At 46.5% G+C, this 23,914-nt stretch overlaps 1 protein-coding gene across 1 annotated transcript in view; it reads right to left on the bottom strand.

The window, feature by feature from the left end:
- The window catches only part of LOC135556811 (inactive phospholipase C-like protein 2), a 139,691-nt gene that overhangs the window by 18,524 nt on the left and 97,253 nt on the right, over window positions 1–23,914 (bottom strand). Inside the window, exons 21-23 of the mRNA XM_064990259.1 lie at window positions 15,144–17,633; window positions 6,304–6,507; window positions 3,724–3,799 (exon numbers count right to left, since the gene is read on the bottom strand). Of these exons, the coding sequence (XP_064846331.1) occupies window positions 3,724–3,799; window positions 6,304–6,507; window positions 15,144–17,633 (2,770 nt within the window). The remainder of the gene's footprint in view (window positions 1–3,723; window positions 3,800–6,303; window positions 6,508–15,143; window positions 17,634–23,914) is intronic.

Below are 23,914 nucleotides of genomic sequence, written 5' to 3'. Positions count from 1 at the left end.
CACACACACACACACACACACACACACACACACACACACACACACACACACACACACACACGGGTCTAGCTTTACCATAGAGTGTGTCTTCAGTCTACGTGTGTAGGCCCTGTCTCTGCCTGGTTCTGTTAACATATGGATGTTTTTCATTCCATCCACAGTTCATTCTGAATTTTATATATATATGTATATATACAGTTCCATCGGAAAGCATTCACACCCCTTGATTTATTCCCAAGTTGTTGTTAAAGACTGAATAAAAAACGGGATGAAATGTATATATTTTTCCTGCACAAATATACACAGAATACCCCATAATGGCAAAGTGAAAACATGTTTTTAGAATTTTTTGCACTTTTAATGAAAATTAAATACAGAAATATCTCATTTACATAAGTATTCACACACCTGACTCGATACATGTTAGAATCACCTTTGGCAGCGATTACAGCTGTGAGTCTTTCTGGGTAAGTCTCTACGGGCTTCGCACACCTGGATTGTACAATATTTGCACATTATATATATTTTTAATTATTCAAGCTCTGTCAAGTTGCTTGTTGATCATTCATTGCTAGACACCCATTTTCATGTCTTGCCATAGATTTTCATGCCGATTTAAGTCAAAACTGTAACTAGGCCACTTAGAAACATTCAATGGTGTCTTGGTACGCAACTCCAGTGTATATTTTGCCTCGTGTTTCAGGTAATTGCTGAAAAGGTGAATTTGTCTCCCAGTGTCTGTTGGAAAGCAGCTTTTCCTCTAGGATTTTGCCTGTGCTTAGCTCTATTCTGTTTCTTTTTATCCCCCAAAAAACTCACTAGTCCTTGCAGATGACAAGCATACTAATAACATGATGCAGCCACCACCATGCTTGAAAATATGAAAGTTGTACTAAGTGATGTGTTGTGTTTCATTTGCCCCAAACATAACACTTTGTATTCAGGACAAAGTTAATTTCTTTGCCACTTTTTTTGCAGTATTACTTTAGTGCAAACAGGATGCATGTTTTTGAATAATTTGACTCTGTACAGGCTTCCTCCTTTTCACTCTGTCATTTAGGTTAGTATTGTGGAGTAACTACAATGTTGTTGATCCATCCTCAGTTGTCTCCTATCACAGCCATTAAACTCTGTAACTGTTTAAAGTCACCGTTGGCCTCATGGTGAAATCCCTGAGCGGTTTCCTTCCTCTCCGGCAACTGATCAATGCACTTTATGTATCGAGTCATAAGTATTTGGACAAATTCACTTACAGTGTCTTCAATTTAGTCCAAATGTTTGCATTTGGTCTCATATTCTTAGCACGCAATGATTACATCAAGCTTGTGACAAGAAAGTTGTTGGATGCATTTGCAGTTTGTTTAAGTTGTGTTTTGGATTACGCTGTTTCCAATAGAAATAAATGGTAAATAATGTATTGTGTTATTTTGGAGTCACTTGGATTGTAAATAAGAATATAATATGTTTCTAAACACTAATAAATTAATGTGGATACTACCATGATTACAGATAATCCTGAATTAATTGTGAATAATGATGAGAAAGTTACAATGTCAAAGATCATACCCCCAAGACATGCGAACCTCTCACCATTACCAGGGAGGTTAGCATTTGGGGAAGGGGGTGATATTTATGCCTCTGTAACAAAGCTGGAGCCTTTGACAATTTGTTGGGCCTTCCTCTGACACTACCTGGTATAGAGGTCCTGGATGGCAGGGGGCTTGACACCAGTGATGTACTGGGCCGTATCCACCACCCTCTGTACCGCCTTGCGGTCGGGTGCCTTGCAGTTGCCGTACCAAGCGGTGATGTAGCCAGTCAAGATGCTCACAATGGTGCAGCTGTAGAACTTTTGGAGGATCTGAGGGCCCAGGCCAAATCTTTTCAGCCTCCCGAGGGGGAAGGGAAGTTGTAGTGCCCTCTTCAAAACTGTGTTGGTGTGTGTGAACAATGTTAATTACTTAGCGATGTGGAGGTAACTTGAAACTCTCGACCCGCTCCACTACAGCCCCATCGATGTGGATGGGGGCGTGCTTGCCCCTCCGTTTCCTGCAGTCCTCGATGGGCCCCTTTGTCTTGCTGACGTTGAGGGAGAGGTTGTTTTCCTGGCACCACACTGCCAGGTCTCTGACCTCCTCCCTACAGGCTGCTTCACTGTCCAAATCAAAACGTTAGGAGGTGTACACATGTGCCCTCGCTGCTGGTTTACGTGCATCTGTTTAATATCCATGGGCTTACCAGTGCAGATGTACTATCTGTGTTATGTCTCGCCTTCAGAGGCGGGCAGGCACAAATACTGTAGGTAAACACACATAATGAGGATAAATCAGGAATCCTGATGCATCTTCATCTTATCTTCTCTGCCATTTAGGAGTGCTGTCTGTCTGCAGCCGACTATCTGTCTGCGGTCGCTCAGTACTGCAGTGGGGGCAACCTGCAATTACAGCCCCGCGCAGAGGATGGGGAGCCAGGAGAAAGACAATCATTGGCCCCCTAATTTGGAGCCATTTTGCACTTAAAAGATCTCATTATAGTCAATTACAACCACACACCAAAAGCCTTAGTCTATTGTCCACAAGCCATTCAAAAAAAGAAACAGCATTGACGATTCCCTGCCTCCGTTCTCTCCCTCATCATATCTTTCTATCTATTACTGTCCTTCCTGTCCTCTTTATTCACTCAGTTTATTCACTCCTCTTGTTCCATTCAATGCCGTCTCGCTCGGTGAGTGAATTCACATGCCGACTGGCGTGTTAACTACCCAGGGATGAGTCCCCGAAGATAAATGGTAAATTACTGGATGACGACAGCAATAGCAATGACAGTGACTATGATGAAATCCCCACATGTATTTCTATCTCCTGGGCCAGCAGCATTCCATCCTGCATTCCACTGCTGGCTTGCTTCTGAAGCTAAGCAGGGTTGGTCCTGGTCAGTCCCTGGATGAGAGACCAGATGCTGCTGGAAGTGGTGTTATAGAATATCTCATTGCATTGTGTAGGGTGCTGGCTTTCAGATGGGATTTTAAAATGGGTGTCCTGACTCTCTGTGGTCACTAAAGCTCCCATGGCACTAATCATAAGAGTAGTGGTGTTAACTACTGGGGCGGCAGGGTAGCCTAGTGGTTAGAGCGTTGGACTAGTTGTAAGTTCATATCCCCAAGCTGACAAGATACAAATCTGTTGTTCTGCCCGTGAACAGGGAGTTCCTAGGCAGTCATTGAAAATAAGAATTTGTTGGGGCCTCCCGGGTGGCGCAGTGGTTAAGGGCTGTGCCACCAGAGACTCTAGGTTCACGCCCAGGCTCTGTTGTAACTGGCCGCGACCGGGAGGTCCGTGGGGTTGTGTATCGGAGGTTGGGTTGTGTATCGGAGGACTTTTGACCCTCCAGAGCCCATACTACTTTTGACCTTCGACCCTCCCGAGCCCGTACTACCTTCGACCTTCGTCTCTCCCGAGCCCGTACGGGAGTTGTAGCGATGAAGATAATAGCTACTAACAATTGGATACCAAGAAATTGGGAGAAAAGGGGGTAAAATAAATAAAGACTACTCGTTGGTTATTACTGCATTGTCGGAACTAGAAACACAAGCATTTCGCTACACTCGCATTAACATCTGCTAACCATGTGTATGTGACAAATAAAATTAGATTTGACTTCATTTGATCTGTTTGTGCTGACCTTAGGAGACAGGCTGGTAAAGTGAATACTACAAAGCCTTACCTGCCCGTTGTGCTTGTGTAAGCTTGGAGTAGACCACATCAGCTGACTCAATCAGTGTCCGGCTCGTCTGAATCATCTATAGAGAAATAAACAGGGGTCAAGATTATGCAAAATGAAGTGAGGTCGTACAGCATCAAGCAATTCCTGTGTCTTATGTCATGAGTCCTACTGTAGAGAAGGCTAAACAGGACAATGGAAACACTACCTCTGAGAAAAGAATCACACAGAATTATCATTGAATGTACGCGTAGCCAAACATGGGGGAATACTATAGGAATAATGAATATCAAAGTCTAAAGGGAAATTCTTCTCAGAGACATTCGATGGAAGAGAAAGAGGGTACATCAACATTTCTCAAAGTCCTTTGATCATTGGCTCTTTATTAAAAAAAATCTCCCTCTGCTATGGCCAGACCCTGGGAATCACACCCACACACACAGAGATAGAGACAGACAAAACACATACACCCACACACAGAGTCAGACAAAACACATGCACCCACACACACACGGTCTGAATAAAACACATGCACCCACACACAGACAAACACACACACACACAGTCAGACAAAACACATGCACACCCCCCCCCACACACACACACACACACAGAGTCAGACAAAACACATGCACCCCCCCACACACACAGTCAGACATAACACACACACACACACACACACACACGCACACACGGCAACTGATGACAGAGTCCTGATTATGTGGTGACACAGTAGAGGACAGGAGGTGAGAACAGACTGGTTGCATCCTAAATGACACCCTGTTCCATATCTAGTGCACTACTTTTGACCAGGACCCATTGGGCTCTGGCCAAAAGTAGTGCACTACATAGGGAATAGGGTGCCATTTTGTGATGCAGCCCCCATCTGGTCCCCTACCTGTGTTCTTGGAAGCATTGAGCCCACAGCTTTAGCAGCTTTAGCTGTGGCCTGATCTGAAAACCTTCTGCTTTTACAGCCTCTCCCTCCCACGGACAGGGAGAAGCAGCTGGCCTGACCCAGTGGTCAGGAGAACGCTAATGAAGTTTCACACTTTAGTTAAGAGCACAGAGACAAGAAGCAGGCCACTGTGTGTGGGCTGGTACAGGACCACTGGCTCTGGGATCATATTGGTCAGCAGACAGGACAGGGGGCTACCTCCCATTGGCTCAGGCTGAGCTGGGTCTCTCTGGTCTGGCCTCAGGGGCGCTGACCACAGAGTTCCAATCTGCTGATGCTCAGTTCACATCCTAGGTTACGGTGCCTGCGTCCAACCAGCCCACGTGAGGACAACCATTAATGTCTTAATGGCTAGGGCTGGTACACACACACACACACACACACACACACACACACACACACACACACACACACACACACACACACACACACACACACACACACACACACACACACACACACACACACACCAGCACACACTGGAGCCTCTGTTCTTGAGATTGGGGCGTGTGCCAATGGACTAATCTTTGGAAGCACACAGTAACACTCAGCTGACTGACCCTGTGCTCAGGACAGGCAGCCTCTGTCTCAGACACACTCAGCCTCACTGTAGATTCATCTCCTCAGCTGTCGGGACTCTGCTAGCTAACGCTGGGAGGCTGGGAGCACAGGAATGTTGCAATGGAACAGCAGTGGAATTATTTTTAGGCCCTTCATTTAGGCTCTTCATTAAAGCCCTTCACATGTGAATGTAATGTACTGGGGCCATAAGAGGTACTCAAAGACAAGCACGCCGAGGGAGAAAGCTGATTAAAATACAAAGCTATTTAGAGCCTCAGTCATGGAACTTATATGAGGTTGTTGCACTCTAGGTGTCGGCAATGGGAGTGACTGGGATATGAACGGTATTGTCATGTAGCTACAACACCACAACAGTTCCTCTCTGATGACCAAGTTCAATAGGTCAAACCAATCTCCATCAGGGGGGTGGAATAGTGGGGTGTTGACTTGCTCTGAGCGCTGGGGGAGGGTGGAGGGACTTTAACCACCCCTGTGTTGGCCTGTACCAGTAGGTGCCTGGTGAATAATGAATAAGCTGGTTGTTATCACAGATCAGACAGCAGCCAGGATGGAGAGTGACGGCTTGGGGAGGCACAGGGCATGATGGGATGCCGCGCGGAAGCGCAGCAGGGCGTACCGCTCCGGAATAAATTAGTGCTTATCACAGCGCTGTAGTAGCTATAGGAAATGGTTTGTTCACTCCCTGTGGTGGAGGTCATCTGTGGCATGTTGCCTTGCTGTGTCATAATGTGCTAACAATTTATAACATTTTCCAACACTGATAGTATTATTTCAAGGCATAGTGTGCAACAGACTCTTAAGACTGTATAGTGCACAAGGGTGTTGTAGCTTGTCACCTTACCAGGTTGTGATGCGTTTTTCATTTCATAGCACCTTTTTGGTCAATAACGTTCACACGCCTATGAACCGTCAATGAACGTTGCGCTTGCGTTACTCGTTCTGCATTTACCCACAAAGTGTATCTCTCTGAATACAACATAGACCTGAACAGAACGGTAGCTCTGCAGTGCATGTTATGCCTATGTGGTGCTGCTATAGCGTACCATGTCGTAGGCGTTGAGGACCTTGCGGAGCAGCTCGGGGACGGGCCCTTGGGCCTCCATGGTGGGGTAGGCTTGACTCAGGTCCACGGTCACCCTGAGCGCTCGCTCGCTGTTCATCAGCCACGTGGACACGGTCAGGATACACTGCTTCATGTTGGCCGCCGGCGTCAGACCACACAGCTCCTTGAACGACACCATGGCATTCTGGTAAATAAACAGAGAGGATCATGGATGAGGGTTAGCATCACAGAATCTGTAAATATTGAAAGGGATTGTCAGGTAGCGGACCCAAGGTCCAATTCAAACACAGAGAGGATGCCTCGTTGATTCTATGGTGATCATGGGCCAAGTTTACCATTATTACTACATTGCCCACAGCAACTTAAAAACCAGTAATCATTGTGACCAAAATGTCCCACAAGACCGTACTCTACACATGAGATAAATGTGGTCCACCGTATCCTGATACTCTCCTCAGGTCAGAGAAAACCTCAGGAGAGAAAAACAGACCTGATTGCGTTTGTGTTCATTAGTGAACCAAGCGGTTCCCATGACATCACAGCCTGCTTGTTCAGTGGTGCAACGCGGCCCTGCAGCCTCCACCGCAGGCTGCCTGGCCTTGCTCTGCTCCCAGCCTCTCTCCTCTCACTTCCCCTGGCCTGGCCCTGGCTCTGGCCCTGCCACAACGTCTGCCTCTCTGCCTGCACCTCCAGCCCTGTGTGACCGTTCACATCACAGCCCAGCATTGTTCTCTCCAGCATGGGAATCTGAGCCCTGATTCGGGCCCACCAGTCTATTCACACAGTATATCACCATTCACTGGCCCATCCAAATAAACAGGGAAAGAAAAAAAGCAATGAGGGATGAAAGACCGAGACCAAAATTGGAAAGATAGAGTGAGAAGGGAAGAGAGGGATAGAGAAGGGAGAAGGGAGGGAGGGAGAAAGAGAGACAAGTGGGGAAAACCAGTCGTAAGACAAAGAGGAAAAGAGGGGGGAAAAGGGGAAAGAGAATAAAAGAAGGAGGGTGAGAAACAACAGACTGAGGGAGGAAGAGTGTGTGGTGATGGTATTTGGGAAGCGTTCAACAAACCAGGCAGTGTAGGCCAGGCAGTGTGGGAACGGGGCTGTGTCCCCTGCAGGACCTCCGGCCCAGGAGAAAGGCTCTTTTCTCCCCCTGGAGGATGGCTGTGGGCCGACCTTCCTGGACATAGGCATCTGTATGAGCCTCAACTAAAGCTATTAACACCCTCGGCTGAGGAAGCACAGCCAAGGAGAGAGGCTTTTACTGTTGAATGGGAAATGCGTATGGGTTTACTCACTGTAGTGTAGGTGTAGATGTGTGTGTGTGTGTACACGTGCCAGTGTGTGTGTGTTTGCGGAAGAGTGTGAGTGTTTATGCATGCGTGCGTGTGGTTCTGTGTGTCTGTGTGTGCGCATAGTACATTCCTGTGTCTGTCTCTGTATGTTTGTGTGAGTACACGCCCCTGTGTCTGTCTCTGTATGTTTGTGTGAGTACACGCCCCTGTGTCTGTCTCTGTATGTTTGTGTGAGTACACGCCCCTGTGTCTGTCTCTGTATGTTTGTGTGAGTACACACACCTGAGTGTGTGGTTGTTGTTGCTCTATAAACTCCATACTGTATCCAGACTGCAGGCAAGGCCACAGAACCAAACAGAACAGTTAGCCACTGTCTTTAATTATCCTCATCCCTTCCTCCACTCCTCCAACATTACATTCCCCAAATGAGAACTGCGTGTCTGGTTTCACTGCTGTTTTTGTTCCCCTCTCTCTTTCTCTCCCTTTCTTTCTCTTCCTCTCTCTCTCTCTTTCCCCCTCTCTCTCGTTTCTCTCTCTAATCTCTTTCTCTCACTCTCCGGACTGCAGTTTGGAGTTGGGAGTGAATGCAGCAGGCCCTTTACTGGAACGCATGCCGCAGGAACAGAGTGTGGGGCCGTCTGCCTGCTTGCCTGTTACAGTGTTCCAGTCAACACTCTGCAGGGAAACATACATAGGCATTTCTCTCTCTCTCTCTCTCTCTCTCTCTCTCTCTCTCTCTCTCTCTCTAAATCTCTCTCAATTCAATTCAAGGGCTTTATTGGCATGGGAAACATATGTTAACATTGCTAAAGCAAGTGAAGTAGATAATAAACAAAAGTGAAATAAACAGAAACAGTAAACATTACACTCACAGAAGTTCCAAAAGAATAAAGACATTTCAAATGTCATAGTATGTCTATATACAGTGTTGTAACGATGTGCAAATAGTTAAGTTAATGTACGAAATGGGAAAATAAATCATCATAAATATGGGTTGTATTTACAATGGTGTTTGTTCTTCACTGGTTGCCCTTTTCTTGTGGCAACAGGTCACAAATCTTGCTCCTGTGATGGCACACTGTGGTATTTCACTGAGTGGATATGGGAGTTTATCAAAATTGGGTTTGTCTTCAAATTCTTTGTGGATCTGTGTAATCTGAGGTAAATACGTGTCTCTAATATGGTCATGCATTTGGCAGGAGGTTAGGAAGTGCAGCTCGGTTTCCCCCTCATTTTGTGGGCAGTGTGCATATAGCCGGTCTTCTCTTTCTCAATAGCAAGGCTATGCTCACTGAATCTGTACATAGTCAAAGCTTTCCTTACGTTTGGGTCAGTCACAGTGGTCAGGTATTCTGCCGCTGTGTACTCTCTGTTTATTGCCAAAGAAGCATTCCAGTTTGCTCAGTTTTTTTGTTAATTCTTTCCAATGTATCAGCTTGCTTAGGGGAATTTTCACCAGATTCATCTCCCAGTAGGTGATGGCTTTGTTATGGAAGGTTTGGGAATCACTTCCTTTTAGGTGGTTGTAGAATTTAACGTCTCTTTTCCAGATTTTGATCATTAGCGGATATCGGCCTAATTCTGCTCTGCATGCATTATTTGGTGTTTTACATTGCACATGGAGGATATTTTTTCAGAATTCTGCATGCAGTCTCAATTTGGTGTTCGTCCCATTTATCGCTCTCTCTCTCTCTGTCTCAAACACACACACACACACAGTGTATGCGCATACACACACACAAAGGCACACACACACACACAAAGGAAAGGGAGAGTTAAATCCTAAAGAACCTAAATGGATTTCCTGCCACTCCTACAGAGCCTGTAACTGCCAGTCTCCTCTCCCACTCTCCTCCTCTCCAATCCCCTGTGAGAGGAACACACTTCACTCTGCTATTGTTTAGGGTAGATCACCTGGAAAAGTAGCTCTTTGAGATGATCCATCACTCTCTGTCATAGGTCACTGAAGTGTGATAATGCATTTCTTAATACCATTCCATGCGTCATTTAAAAGATGTTCTTATCCAGAGTGACTTACAGCTGGCCAGAGTGACTTGTGTGTGTTTACGTGTATGGCCAACCTTTTAATTAAAAGACTGCACTATACTCCTGAGTTGCACAGCGGTCCCAGGCTGTGTCACAACAGGCTGTGACCAGGAGTCCCATAGTGCGGCGCACATTTGGCTCTGCATCGTCTGGGTTTGGGGACGGTTTGGCCAGGGGGGCTTTACGTGGATCATCGCGCTCTAACGACTCCCTGTGGCGGGCAGCTGGCTTTACGGGTTAAGCGGGAAGGTGTTAAGGAGCGCGATTTCGCGGGTCATGTTTCGGAGGACGCATGACTCGGCCTTCGCCTCCCGAACTCATTGGGGAGTTGCAGCGATGAGACAAGATCGCAATTGAATATCACGAAATGGGAGTATACAGTATCAATCTGCATGTATGCATTTACGCATGAATGGGTGTGCTATTGTGGTGCTATTTTGTTGCTGTGACAGTGTGTGCTGAGGTTTCTCTCATTACCATGCACCCTCAACACAGAGCCTTCTCGAAGAAGACTTGAAGTCTACTTTAAGTCTCCCTTCTTTACTCTGTCCAGTGTGTCTCAGGGGAGAGACAGGCTCTTTAATGGAGGCTCTTTAATGGAGCCCAGACTACACTGTGTGACGCTTCCAGCTGCCAGCTCTATGTCTCCCAAAGATGAACGTACTTTGGTGCAAAAAGTGCAAATCAAACCCAGAACAACAGCAAAGGACATTGTGAAGATGATGGAGGAAACAGGTACAAAAGTATCTACGTATATCCACAGTAAAACGAGTCCTATATTGACATGACCTGAAAGGCCACTCAGTAAGAAAGAAGCCACTGCTCCAAAACCGCCATAAAAAAGCCAGACTACGGTTTGCAACTGCACATGGGACAAAGATTGTACTTTTTGGAGAAATGTCCTCTTGTCTGATGAATCAAAAATAGAACTGTTGGCCATAATAACCATCGTCATGTTTGGAGGAAAAAGGGGGAGGCATGCAAGCCAAAGACACCATCCCAACCGTGAAGCACGGGGATGGCAGCATCATGTTGTGGGGGTGCTTTGCTGCAGGAGGGACTGGTGCACTTCACAAAATAGATGGCATCATGAGAAAGGAAAAGTATGTGGATATATTGAAGCAACATCTCACGACATCAGTCAGGAAGTTAAAGCTTGGTGGCAAATGTGTCTTCCACATTGACAATGACCCCAAGTATACTTCTAAAGTTGTGTCAAAATGGCTTAAGGACAGCAAAGTCAAGTTATTGGAGTGGCCATCACAAAGACCTGACCTTAATCCTACAGAAAAGTTGTGGGCAGAACTGAAAAAGTGTGTGCGAGCAAGAGGCCTACAAACCTGACTCAGCTACACCAGCTCTGTCAGAAAGAATGGGCCAAAATTCACCCAACTTATTGTGGGAAGCTTGTGGAAGGCTACCCGAAACATTTGACCCATGTTAAACAATTATAAAGGCAATGCTACCAAATACTAATTGAATGTATGCAAACTTCTGACCCACTGGGAATGTGATGAAAGAAATAAAAGCGGAAATAAATAATTCTCTCTACTATTATTCTACTACATTCTTAAAATGAAGTGGTGATCCTAACTGACCTAAGACAGGGAATTTTTACTAGGATTAAATGTCAGGAATTGTGAAAAACTGCGTTTAAATGTATTTGGCTAAGGTGTATGTAAACTTCCGACTTCAACTGTATACTACGGGTACAGGCAGGGTCCATCTGGGGAGACCATCTACAAGAAAGCATTGGTGCCAACCACAGTGCGTTATTGACGCCATCCATCTCAACATCAGGCCTGAGGCCTCTCTTTTCAGTCTATTGAGAAGGCTGTTTGCCCATTTCTATCGCTGTTCCTCTGAGGGACATTTGACATCTCCCTTTCAGGAAGCGGGGCAGCTGCTGTGCATGCTGGCAAAAACACCATCACACACACACAGATCTGGTCACCTGCTGTACCAGTTGCCTAATCGTAATTGGCTTCTAAAACCTTGTATTATGATAGAAAAATTAATAGCTCCTGCATGCACACAAAAACGTCACAACTAACACATCTGGCTTGTGTATCATTGCCATGCTTAGTATAGTCCCCCCCCCCCCGATTTAGTGTGGGGGTGTTAGCATAGACTGAGTCATTGTCACTGGCCTATTTTGAACATTGTGTAATCACAACTTCTGACTCACACACAAGCACAGATTTGAAATAAAATGACTGGTGACACTTTATTTGGGTAGTCTGTAGAGCATCTAGAGATGGACTATCAGTAACATCTCCCTTTTCTGTAACAGTGCCTGGGTAAACGAGATACCCTTTTTGGAAAATAGAGAGTCAAGATCATCTGCATCAATTTCCACAAATGAAAAATGTATGACAGCATACCACATGATCTCTAATCACATCCCCTGCTTAGTTATTGTGGTCTTGGCTCTTGTTTGCCATGTCCTTAGGCCTAGATTGAGGTTGGCTGGCGGGAGAACAGACCTATCACAGCTCTCCAGCAATGTTGGGGTTTAGGCTGAGACAGAACAACAACAGGTCTGGAGACAGTCCTAAAGGCTCTGAGAGGATTACCAAGTATAGTACCTGACATCAGGAGTCAATCGTGCAAATATCTGGGATAGTGATTTGAAAACAGAGCATCTGGGAGCTGAGAAAGTAGGTAGCTCTACGTACCTGGGTTCATACCGATCACAGACTGAAGATACATAGTGACCTAGTTTCCTTCTTTCGCTAACAAATACAACATCTAATAATCATACATTTGTTATTTACTGGTACTACAATAGCTTTTTCAGCGCTTGGAGAGACCGTGTAAAAATTGCTGCCAATCATCATAATAAGTACTGTTCTGAATTCCGCTGAGACCTAGCTATGGGTGTGCACTGCAGTTCTTCTTTATGTAAACTACCATCTCAACCCTTGAGAAAACATATTTGCATGAACGCCATTCATAACAAACTATCATTGCAGAAATATTAATTAAGAAAATATCCTTCTCCTTCAGAAAAAAAGAGAGCTATTGTCGAGTTGATGCAACTACAGTGCTATTAAGAGATAGACGGAAATGCACTATGCAGCCTAAACTACTGTCAGTTTGAAATGATTTGAAATAGGCCTAAATCCTTCACATGAAACAATAAGTGCTCATGAGCTACTGTAGTAGTGAAGGAAATTCAATTAAGAAAGATAGTAGAAATGGAGCTCAGAAAGAATAGAGGGAAGACACAAATAGAGAAATGTATAATGAGTTTTATGATGCTCCTTGTTTCCACATTTTTAGAATCAGCTTTTCTTTCCAAGAGCTGTGGCAGTTGGTTTATTAAGGAAACAGGTCCATTCCATTCCTCGGGCAAATCAAGTGTTGTTGATGGAGTTAAAAAGCCCATAACCTACCTGGGATATAAAGCAATGTCAACTAGAGGTCGACCGATTAATCGGAATGGCTGATTAATTAGGGCCGATTTCAAGCTTTCATAATAATCGGAAATCAGTATTTTTGGGTGCCAATTTGCCGATATTTAAAAATGTTATACCTTTATTTAACTAGGCAACTAAGAACACATTCTTATCTTCAATGACGGCCTAGGAACGGTAGGTTAAATGCCTCGTTCAGGGGCAGAACGACATATTTTTCTCCTTGTCAGCTCGGGGGATTCAATCTTGCAACCTTACAGATAACTAGTCCAACGCAATAACGACCTGCCTCTCTCTCGTTGCACTCCACAAGGAGACTGCCTGTTACGCGAATGCAGTAAGCCAAGGTAAGTTGCTAGCTAGCATTAAACTTATCTTATAAAAAACAATCAATCATAATCACTAGTTAACTACACATGATTGATGATATTACTAGATATTATCTAGCGTGTCATGCGTTGCATATATTCTGACTGAGCATACAAGCATACAAGTATCTGACTGAGCGGTGGTAGGCAGAAGCAGGTGCGTAAACATTCATTCAAACAGCACTTTCGTGCGTTTTGCCAACAGCTCTTCGTTGTGCGTCAAGCATTGCGCTGTTTATGACTTCAAGCCTATCAACTCCCGAGATGAGGCTGGTGTAACCGAAGTGAAATGGAACAGAAGCTATACTGTTTCACTGGCAATACTGAAGTGCCTATAAGAACATCCAATAGTCAAAGGTTAATGAAATACAAATGGTATAGAGGGAAATAGTCCTATAATTCCTATAATAACTACAACCTAAAACTTATTACCTGGGAATATTGAAGAAACCACCCGCTTTCATATGTTCTCATGTTCTGAGCAAGGAACTGAAACGTTAGCTTTCTTACATAGCACATATTTCACTTTTACTTTCTTCTCCAACACTTCGTTTTGCATTATTTAAAACAAATTGAACATGTTTCATTATTTACTTGAGGCTAAATTGATTTTATTGCTGTATTATATTAAGTTAAAATAAGTGTTAATTCAGTATTGTTGTAATTGTCATTATTATAAATACATTTTAAAAATCGGCCGATTAATTGGTATCGGCTTTTTTGGTCCTCCAATATTCGGCATCGGCATTGAAAAATCATAATCGGTCGACCTCTAATGTCAACAAACTATGAGTCGACGTCTGACCCCAATGAAGTTCAAAGTATCCAGAGAAATAGTCTATTCTCAAATCTGTCAGGCAGGACAAGAGGCCTGCCAGTTTGAACAAAATACAGGGCGTGTAAAGCCTCCTCACTTCCCATCTTTATCATCACACAGACAGACAGTAGACCAGACAAGACAGAGAAAAGCTTCATTTTATGTCCTTCAATCATGACAACAACAATTTACAAGCTGTACTCAAACTGCCATCCAATCCTGACAAACATCTAAATATAAACTATTGCAAAACATAAATTGATGGCTACTTATAATCTCAGGGGTGATGTTAGTGGGAGAAGGGGGGGTTCATAAACTATTATGAAACATGACTGGTTTGTCATTTATCATTTCTGTGGGGGGTTCATAAGGGTGCTCACAGAGCCTAACACAGACCATCATCCACTTAATGATGACACAAACCTTTTAATTGTCCAGCTTTACTGACATTCTCATTTATGGCTCCTGCCTTTTACATCACGTAAATACAACACAATTAGCTACGGTTCTCTATCCATCGGAGCGACAAACAGAGAACGAGCTGAGAGTCACCTCAACAATGTTTGGTTCCTATTCAGTGAGGTGCTAAGGGGTCACCTGTCTAGCTACTAATTGTGCTATACTATTTCTTCCCAGGCTCCCTCACTCCTAATTGGTGTCTCCTTCTATCTCTCGTGGAATGATTGAACAGTTTTATCGTATTCCATTATGGAAATTCAGCCTGAGAGGCAATCACAACTGCTTAATATCTCCACATCACCCAACTTGGTGTCATTTCCAGATGTAATGTATGCAAGGGGAAGTGCCTGCCTTTAATGCTCCTTCAAAGAATTTATAAAAGTTTGTACATATAATGAATGTTAAGTGCTTACCTGGACGTTCTCCCGGAGGTCTGTGGCTTCCCTCAGAGGCTGGGTGGATGCTCTGAAGAGCTCGTCTACCACCTTGATACCGGTGGTCTTGCTGGAGGTGTACTCACGAGCCTTCTTGCCCTTCCTCACCGACAGGCCTCTCTTGTGGGCCTTGCCCCCTCCCCTTCTGTTGGTGATGGCCACATGTACGAAGAGGGTGCAATTGGGTAGGAACTCCCCCGTCAGCGACTGCAAGGGGATGTGCCTGTAGCCCGGCTGCAGACATTCAAAGGGGATTGTGTACTGGCCGATGAACTCGTCTCCAATGTAGTCATCGTCCAGCACTACGAATCGTAGTGCCGCCAGCTCCGGCAGGTTGATCTGGAACTCAAAGCTCTCGTCAAAGACAGGGTTGTCTCCGTTTTGAGAGACCGTCTTGGTCCTCTGCTCGGCACAGTCAGCCGGGATGCCGTGGATCTCTGCATAGATGTAGGGTTCCACCACGTCTCCCTTTGCAGCAGAGCCCCTGGGCTTGGGAAGATTCTGCCCGCTGATCACCTTGATGTGGAGAAGCTGGGCGGACACCCCTGGAAGGGATTCCCTGGCGTTGGCGCTGAAGTATGACACCTCCTCCCTCATGATGGCCGGCCGCAACACGTAGCCACAGTTCCCGTTCTGCCTGAACCATCCCAGGTTGAGGTCCATCATCAGGCCCGGGGTCTGGTAGTTCATGGCTACAATTTGGCAACCACACTTCCAGAAGTCCTGGGGATTCATGTTACTGGCGTCGATCCGCATCGGAGTGGGGTACACCCTGGAGAGAAAGCGCTTGTTGTAGCACACAAAGTCCTCGGGGAACTCATTGGCGAACCTGTTGGCGTCGACCTCATTGAAAGAGCACATCTCCCAGTATTTCTGATCCCTCTTGGAGATGTCAAAGTCCCTGAACTGCACTGACTTACAGAGGGAGACCAGGTCCGACAGTTCCTTACACAGCCTCAGCCGTTTGCAGCCAAGGCCATTGAGATGGTCTTTATCATCTGCCCCCACCCTCCTGGACATCTCCAGACCCTCCTCCTCATCAGTCACCTCCCCCTCTGACTCGGGGTAGTTTGGGGGTAGCCGCTTGCCCTTCAGCAGGATCTTACCCTTGAGTTCCTCTGGGGAGGGTAGGTAGTGGTCCTCTGAGCTCGGGGCGTCCAAGTACAGCTTGTCTCCAAGGATCTTCTTCATGTGCTGGGCCATGACCCTCTGCTGGGGGATACAGCAGTGTGTCACCAGGCAGAGGATGAGGGGGTACTCAGAGCTCTCAAATGCATACTGGTTTATAATATCCAAGACCTTGCAGAGGGCTAGCTGAGATGCCACCGAGTTCCCCACATACACCACAGGTTCGTTGTCGGGGCCATCCCACACAATGACTTCCAGGCTGCGGCAGCCCATCTTCAGGGCCCGGATGTAGCTGCTGATGTCGGAGGAGCCCCAGAAGTGGTCCTCTAGAAGGGAGGCGTTGTGCGAAGAGTTGATGTAGTAGTGGGAGAGCGGCTGGCTCATGTCCTGGCACACCCGCTTGTGCTGGGGGTCGAAAATGTGACACTCCGAGGAGAGGAGGTAGTGCGTGAAGCCATCAATGGAGAGGCTGGCCTTCTCCCGGCCCTCGGCGGACGGCTCGTACTTCTGGACGATGCCCCGGCACATGTCCTCCGTCACGCCCTCCATGCCCTGCTCCACCTCAACAAACAGCATCAGGTCCTTGCTGTCCAGGTACTCCTTGTTGCTGGAGAACTGCACCAGCAGGAAGAAGATCTCTGGCCTCGTGCACAGCTCGCAGTAGGCCTCCACAAAGGTTTCCATGTCAATGTCCTCCCCATACTGGTCTTTGGCCTTCTGGAGCTCCTTGAACTTCAGCTCTATCCGGGACTCCTTCATGCCCGGGTTGAGTCCCTTAATGATCTGGGTGGCCCTGAACAGGTCGATGTGGCCATTCCTCTCCATGTCAGCCAACTCAAACACTGAACCGATCCAGGAGGTCCTCAGGCTGGGCTGGCTAGGCTCAACCACATCTACCATGTGCCTCCCGTAGGAGACCAAGTAGCGGAGGCCCATCACCCAGGTGCTGACCACATCAGCCGTGCTGGCAACCAGGTCCAGAGACTCATAGTTGTCCCCATAGATGATGGAGAAGGCACACTCATCTGGGAACTGGTCGGATAGGCCATTGCTGCGCAGCACAGGGGTCTTCTTCCCCAGACGGACCTCCTTGATGCTCTTGATCTCCAACTTGGCTTTCTCTGAGTCCTTCTTGGAGGGCTCCCAGCGGAGCCAGTGCATGTCCGGGTCCAGTAGGAAGTAGCGGTTGTACATGCGCGAGTTGGAGCGCACCTTCTTCATCTCGCAGCCCTCCATCATGAAGGCCATGCAGGCGGCTGTGCTGTTGATCTTACGGTCGTTGGGCATGGAGCTGAAGGAGACAGTCTTCTTCTGCCTCACCTGCCTCTGCTTGGAGCCATCCTGGAGTGAACGAGAGAGAGAGAGAGAGAGATGGAGAGAGAGCGTTAGCAACACATTGCCTTTTTTCTTTCCAAACACATCCACATTAAACAGATTGATGAGACTGATATATAAATTTGATTACATAAGCCAGGAGAGTCAAAAACTAGCAGACAGAGCAGAATCGTCCGTTCATCGCAAGGAGAGTTTACACCTATGTGGATGGATGTGTACACTGTGGACACAAAATCTCAACACAGACTGTTCCTGTGCTGCTGGCAGGTAAAGATGGATCTGATTTACCTCCCTCTGAGTTCTGCTGAACCACACTGGTCCTGACAGCAGGCATTAATAACCAGTCATCAGAAGACCAGTTATGGAGGACATGGTGGGCATTTGTGTTTTCACTCAGCCACCCCCTTCCTTCCCCTGCTCAGCCCTCACCAAGCCAAGCCCCCGGAGGCTTGGTCATTAGTGCCAGCCCAGTGCCATGGATGCCCCATGCCGTGCCTGCTCTGACACCTGACTGCCGGAAGAAATAACTAAATCAATGCTATTTTTAACAGATTCATAACATTGTGCATTGTGCAACACAAAGACATTGGCCTTTGGGATGATAATCAGATGCATGTTCAAAATGTATATTTCCTTGTCTGATTATTCAGCTCCCAGTTTACATTGTGTAACTGCGTGGTGAAGGCTCCCATGGTTTCTCCTCAAGACAAATGGTAATATAATGCAGGCCGTCCGAGGACTGTTTCCGTTTAGAAGTGCTAGGGCTATAAGACAGCGGATACCATTTTGTTTTGGCTAACGTTTCAATAGTTTAATTCCTCAAACACTCCTAAGGAACTTCAAAGCACATTTTCAAACTACAATAGAGCTACAAATGAGATTGTGTTATTGTTCTTTTTGCACACTCACAGGACACATTCACTCACACACACACACTCACATTGACACTCCAACACGCACGCTCACGCGCACGCACACGCACACACACAAATATCGTATTGGAATTGACCAATACTTACTTACTTTCTCGTGTTCTTCTTATTCTTATTTTTACTTCTCATGTAGTTTTGTTCTACTTTACTTTATTTTATAGTACTACAGATATTGATTACTGCATTGTTAGAATAAGAGCTTGCAAGAAAGGCATTTCACTGTACTTGTGCACGTGACATTAAAACTTATCAAGAGGGGGAATGAATTAACTTTGTATATTCATTTCTTTTTTAGAGGCAGACAACAGGCACTAGCAGAGCCTGTCTGCAATATCTCCCTCAGTAACTCCTGGGCAGCTCTACAGATTATAAGACTGGGGGAGACAGAGATAATGAGAGAGATAAACAGAGAGAAATAGAAAGACAGAGACAGGCAAAGAGGTTCCATACCTCGTGACAAGAAATGGGGAGAATTTTATTGTAACTAGCATTCAGACCTACCACTGTACAGTATAGTAGGTATTGTCCAAAATCCTTATTGGACCTGTGTACACACACACGCACACACACACACACACACACACACACACACACACACACACACACACACACACACACACACACACACACACACACACACACACACACACACACACGCACACACACACACACACGCACACACACACGCACACGCACACGCACACACACACACACACATACACACAGACAGGGAATAATGACATTTGTGACACTAACTATTCCAAATGTGTATGAATCTGTACATTTCCTTACTGAAAGATAAAGTGGGAATCGACTTGTGGTCGATTCATGACTTGTGGTTTTCATGAAAGCAAATCAGACATAATGAGCTATCGGCTTGTCACTTGCAATCGACTTAACTGAGTGCCATGACACTAAACGGCGGAAAGATACTCAATCTACCTCTACTGTCTGTGAATCTGAACTTTTTGTGAATCCTCTCTATTTGAATAAGTCTGAAGTCTGAGAGTTTACTTTGTGTTTTTGGAGGGAAGAAGGTCACAGGGTCATATGTATGCCCCTCCCCACCTCAGCAGATGCTTGTATAGACCTGATAAATCCCCCCCAGAGCAAAGCCATCTTACACCTGACAGGCAGTAGCAGACGATGCCTGATGCAACATCACGATTTCTCAGAAAAACAAGCATATCTCTGTGAAATGTCAACGGAGTACTGAGTGTAACGCAAAGCTTTTTATTTTCAAAGCCTTTTACGTTTAGTTCAGCTTGTGTTCATTTTGCTTTTTGAGACCCGCGGAAACAACTTTTCATATGATCACCACAACATGTCAAATCCTCAAAGCGGCACCACTTTGTCAACAAGAGCTCTGTTCTTATTATCGGATGTATTAGGTTACAAAATCCGACTTCTTGGACATAATGTTAGTGATATGTCAGGGAAAGACCCCACTGAATGACTCAGAACATATTTCTCTTGGTAAAATGCATTTTAGAACATAAGGAAGTGAAATTTCACCAAAGTGTGTTTTCACCCACTCTGGGCAGAGTGGGCTGACACTCTATACATCATTGAATTCAAACATTTGCAGTCAGAAGGTATTGAAAATAATGAAATGCCATTAAAGTCCATTGTGGATTCTCAGCACAGCATGTTAAAGCATCTCAGTAACAGATGGAGTGTTGTGGACCAGTACACAGACCACCCAGATCAAATGGTAAGCACAGCAGGCGTAAAAAGACAACGGCCTCCAGTCAACGGCGAAAACAGGCCTTGGCTTTACCAGGTCGCCCCGCCACCGGGGTAGTGTCATGGGAGCCATAAACAATCTAAGGAAGGATAAAAGCAGGTGTTTGTTTTTCACCCCCCTTTCCAACAAATTCTTGGCATTTGCATACAGTTGTTGTGTGAAACAGTGGCAGGAATCATCGGGGCATAGTAAAACATGAACCACCTCCAAGACGGTTCAGCTGGAGGGAAGAGAAGCGCTACTTCACTCAACAGACACCAGTGGTACAATAAGAATCAATTGTCCTATTTCACACGTGTGTTATTGGAAATGTGTTTTTTTTTTTTTGCATATCTCACTCCCCCTGACACACCGTTGGAGAGTGGGGTCACGGCCAGGGGTCAGCCATTACTGTCTGTGACCCTGGAGAAATGAGGGTTAAGTGCCTTGCTCAAAGGCACATCAACAGATTCTTCACCTAGTCAGCTCGGGGATTCCAACCAGCAAGCTTTCGGTTACTGGCCCAATGCTGCCCCAACGCTAGGCTACTTGACCCCAGCCTAACAGGCGATATAGAGGTGAAGGTGCTGTGTGAACCACTTCACAGAGGGAGTAAGATCGTGTCCCAAATGACACCCTATTCCCAAAATAGTGCTCTAGTCTTGATAAGGGTCCAGTGCACTATATAGGGAAGAGAGTGCCTTTGGGACGCAGTTCACAACATCATGGACCGACACACCACCACCCACCCTGCATGGGCTCCCCATCCCCACCCCCTGCTCCCTTTCATCCAATACACTCCCCTCTCTCTCCCTAGCGCTCACATCGATGACGCAGGGGGCAATAATTATGAGATCACATTTCACCCTCATCCTAGACTCTTTAACCATGGCTTCCAAGTCCCTCCCCATTTGGCTTCTTCACGGGACAAGAAAACTACAGACGGCGACTCAGAGAGTATATTTTAGTCCCGTACCAAAAGGAGAACTGATACCTTGTCGTTTTCTTCTGTTTTAAGAGTCCACCAGACTGAGCTGCATGGTACTCTGAGGATGTGTGTGTGCGTGAGGGAATCTCTCTCAGACAGAAAGCAGATGGAAGGAAGAGGAGGGAGGAGGGGGCGACTTGTTGGACATGGGAGATTGTTTCCAGGTCTGCCTCCTTTGGGAAGTGCTGTGAGCACTAAAGGTCAAAGGGTGTGGGTAATCTTGTGTTTCATTAGCTGACCCTCCATGAATAGAATTAGCTTGAGGGCTCAGCAGGTCAAGCTGTTGCTCTCTGATCTCCCTCCATCACATTAAAGCAGGCACACAGAAGGTGCGTGTGTGTGGGATCTGTGTGTATGCATGCCTGGGCACGGGTGTGTGCGGACTACAACATTTAAATTGTCACACAGATACTGTTTTGTTGAGTTTTTGTCTTGATTTAACCTACATCAGCTGCATTGATTGCCAGAGATGGTTGGAGAACTTTGCGCTTTGTTGTTCGATTGTTCAATTAAACCACAGTCCTAAAAAGAATGCAGGAGACAAGAAGGTCACAATAACAAAAAAATCGACACTAAATCAAATACAGTAATTAGTCAGTCACGACGACCCTTTCACATGTTATTCTTGGCCACTTCCGTTTAACCTCCAATTCCTGTTTCCTAGACCCAAGCACAATGCACACACCAATAAACCCATCCATGCATCTCTCTCTCTCCCCCTCTCTGTCTCTCTCCCTTCCCTTCCTCCAGGCGGTTTCCTGGCAGAGATGTCAGTTAGACCCCAGTCTGGTGGTCAGCTCAGCTGCAGGCCAGCTTGGCCCAATCTCGCCTCCCTCACCTGTTGCTGCTGTCGCTTGGGTGACGGGGTATTTTGGTAACCATGTGTGAAGGTGGCTGAGTGCCCCCCAGCGGGGTCGGGGTGGGTGAGGATGGGGGGTGTGTGACTGGGCCTGATGGAGGAGTGACGCTGATGGGGACAGTCAGGCTGTGAGACAGGCCCCATCGTCCTGTGAAGGGCAGCGTCACACCCGCTCTCCTCACATCAACCCTGCCTGTCTGTCTGTCACACGCTCGTCTGACTACCGCTAACCCTTAAACAGGTCCGACGTGGAGAATGCTCCTCACTTAACTTTAAAGACAACCAGTGTGACAAACCCTGTGAGGTCCACTGTAGCGGGTACACAAGACTGGTTTGCTAGATCTGGCTAAAGATATTTCCCGTTTGACATAAAATGTCTACTTGATGGGCTGAAAGTCAAGTCAGTTTCTAATAGAAATAAGGCACCTTGGGGGGTTTGTCGTATATGGCCAATATACCACAGCTAAGGGCCGTATCCAGGCACTCCGCATTGCGTCTTGCCGAAGAACAGGCCTTAGCCGTAGTATATCGGCCATATACAACACCCCCTTGGGCCTTATTGCTTAAATATCCCACTGACTGCATATTATGGACCTTATAATGCAGCCTACCTCCCACCTCCCATAGGGAAGACTTGGGAGGTTGCTGCATGGTATATGTAATTCTTAATCCATCACTATGATTAGAATCCATTAGCTCCTCTCCAAATCGCCCATACCTTTCTCATGCGTTCCTACCCTCTGTCTATCATTCCCTCCCCCAGCCCGTATCGTTGTAGGAATGCAGCCCTCTCAGGCCTGCCCTGGCCCTGCCTGCCCCTCCCCAGGGCCAGATGGGAGTCTGTGGAGGTCCTCGGGGGTGCCCTGACTGTCTGACCTCTCCCACTACAGCATGGCTACACAGGGCTGCTCAGAGAGAGAGGCAGTGGAGCTGCACCCTGCTCTTACATACACAAACAAACAGCTCAGACACACAAATAACACACATCTCTACACAGGATAGATACAGCTGTTGCCACATGCCAATGCACAGGCCTGTAGAGTGTGAAAGCCAACAGTGTGTTTTGCTGTGCCGAATCCACAGCGTTGAATAGGACAGCGATGACTGCGTCACCTTAGGGATGGTCATCTCTTCCTGTGGGACTTTGATATACTGCTCCATTCACTACGCCACTGCACCGGCAGGTCTGCCTGGGTTGCTTATTACTAGAGCAAACGACTCTGCTAAAGTCCTTGTACCACATGCTCTGCAACAAGTAGGATGTCTTGAAGAACTCCATGGAACTCTAGCTGGAGCTATGAATAACACACACCATAGGGCCGTGGGGGAAAGGGAAGAAAAGCGGAACAGAGGAGAGCAAATGACGTCATCTTTCTCTATCTCTCCAAACACACAGTGACTCATGGGGGAGATGAGCAGAGGAAGGGATCAGAGTATGAAAGCCTAAACACAGACACACGCAATGGGACAAGCAGTCACGGCTCCGGCTCCACTACACAGTCCTGCATACATACAGTACATACAGGCAGAGGAGCCAGACAGCCATAAGCCTGGTGGATTTGACAGGCCAGCGTGGCTGGGTGAGGTGAGCCCTGCAGCTTGTCCCAGCACCGTGACAGGTCATCAGGGGTTAGACTCCACTGATCTGGTATTACCACACCATGCAGGCATGACCCAACATCCACTTTCCCTCATCACCATCACACACTGGGTGATACCTGAATCCAGCTACAGCCTGTGCTAAGCACACATCACTCACCTTTTACAAGGGTAAAACGCAAC

Source organism: Oncorhynchus masou, chromosome 15 (assembly GCF_036934945.1).
Source record: "Oncorhynchus masou masou isolate Uvic2021 chromosome 15, UVic_Omas_1.1, whole genome shotgun sequence".
Taxonomy (NCBI): Eukaryota; Metazoa; Chordata; class Actinopteri; order Salmoniformes; family Salmonidae; genus Oncorhynchus; species Oncorhynchus masou.
Note: the sequence above shows the minus strand (reverse complement) of the source record. Positions and strands in the feature narration are given on the sequence as shown.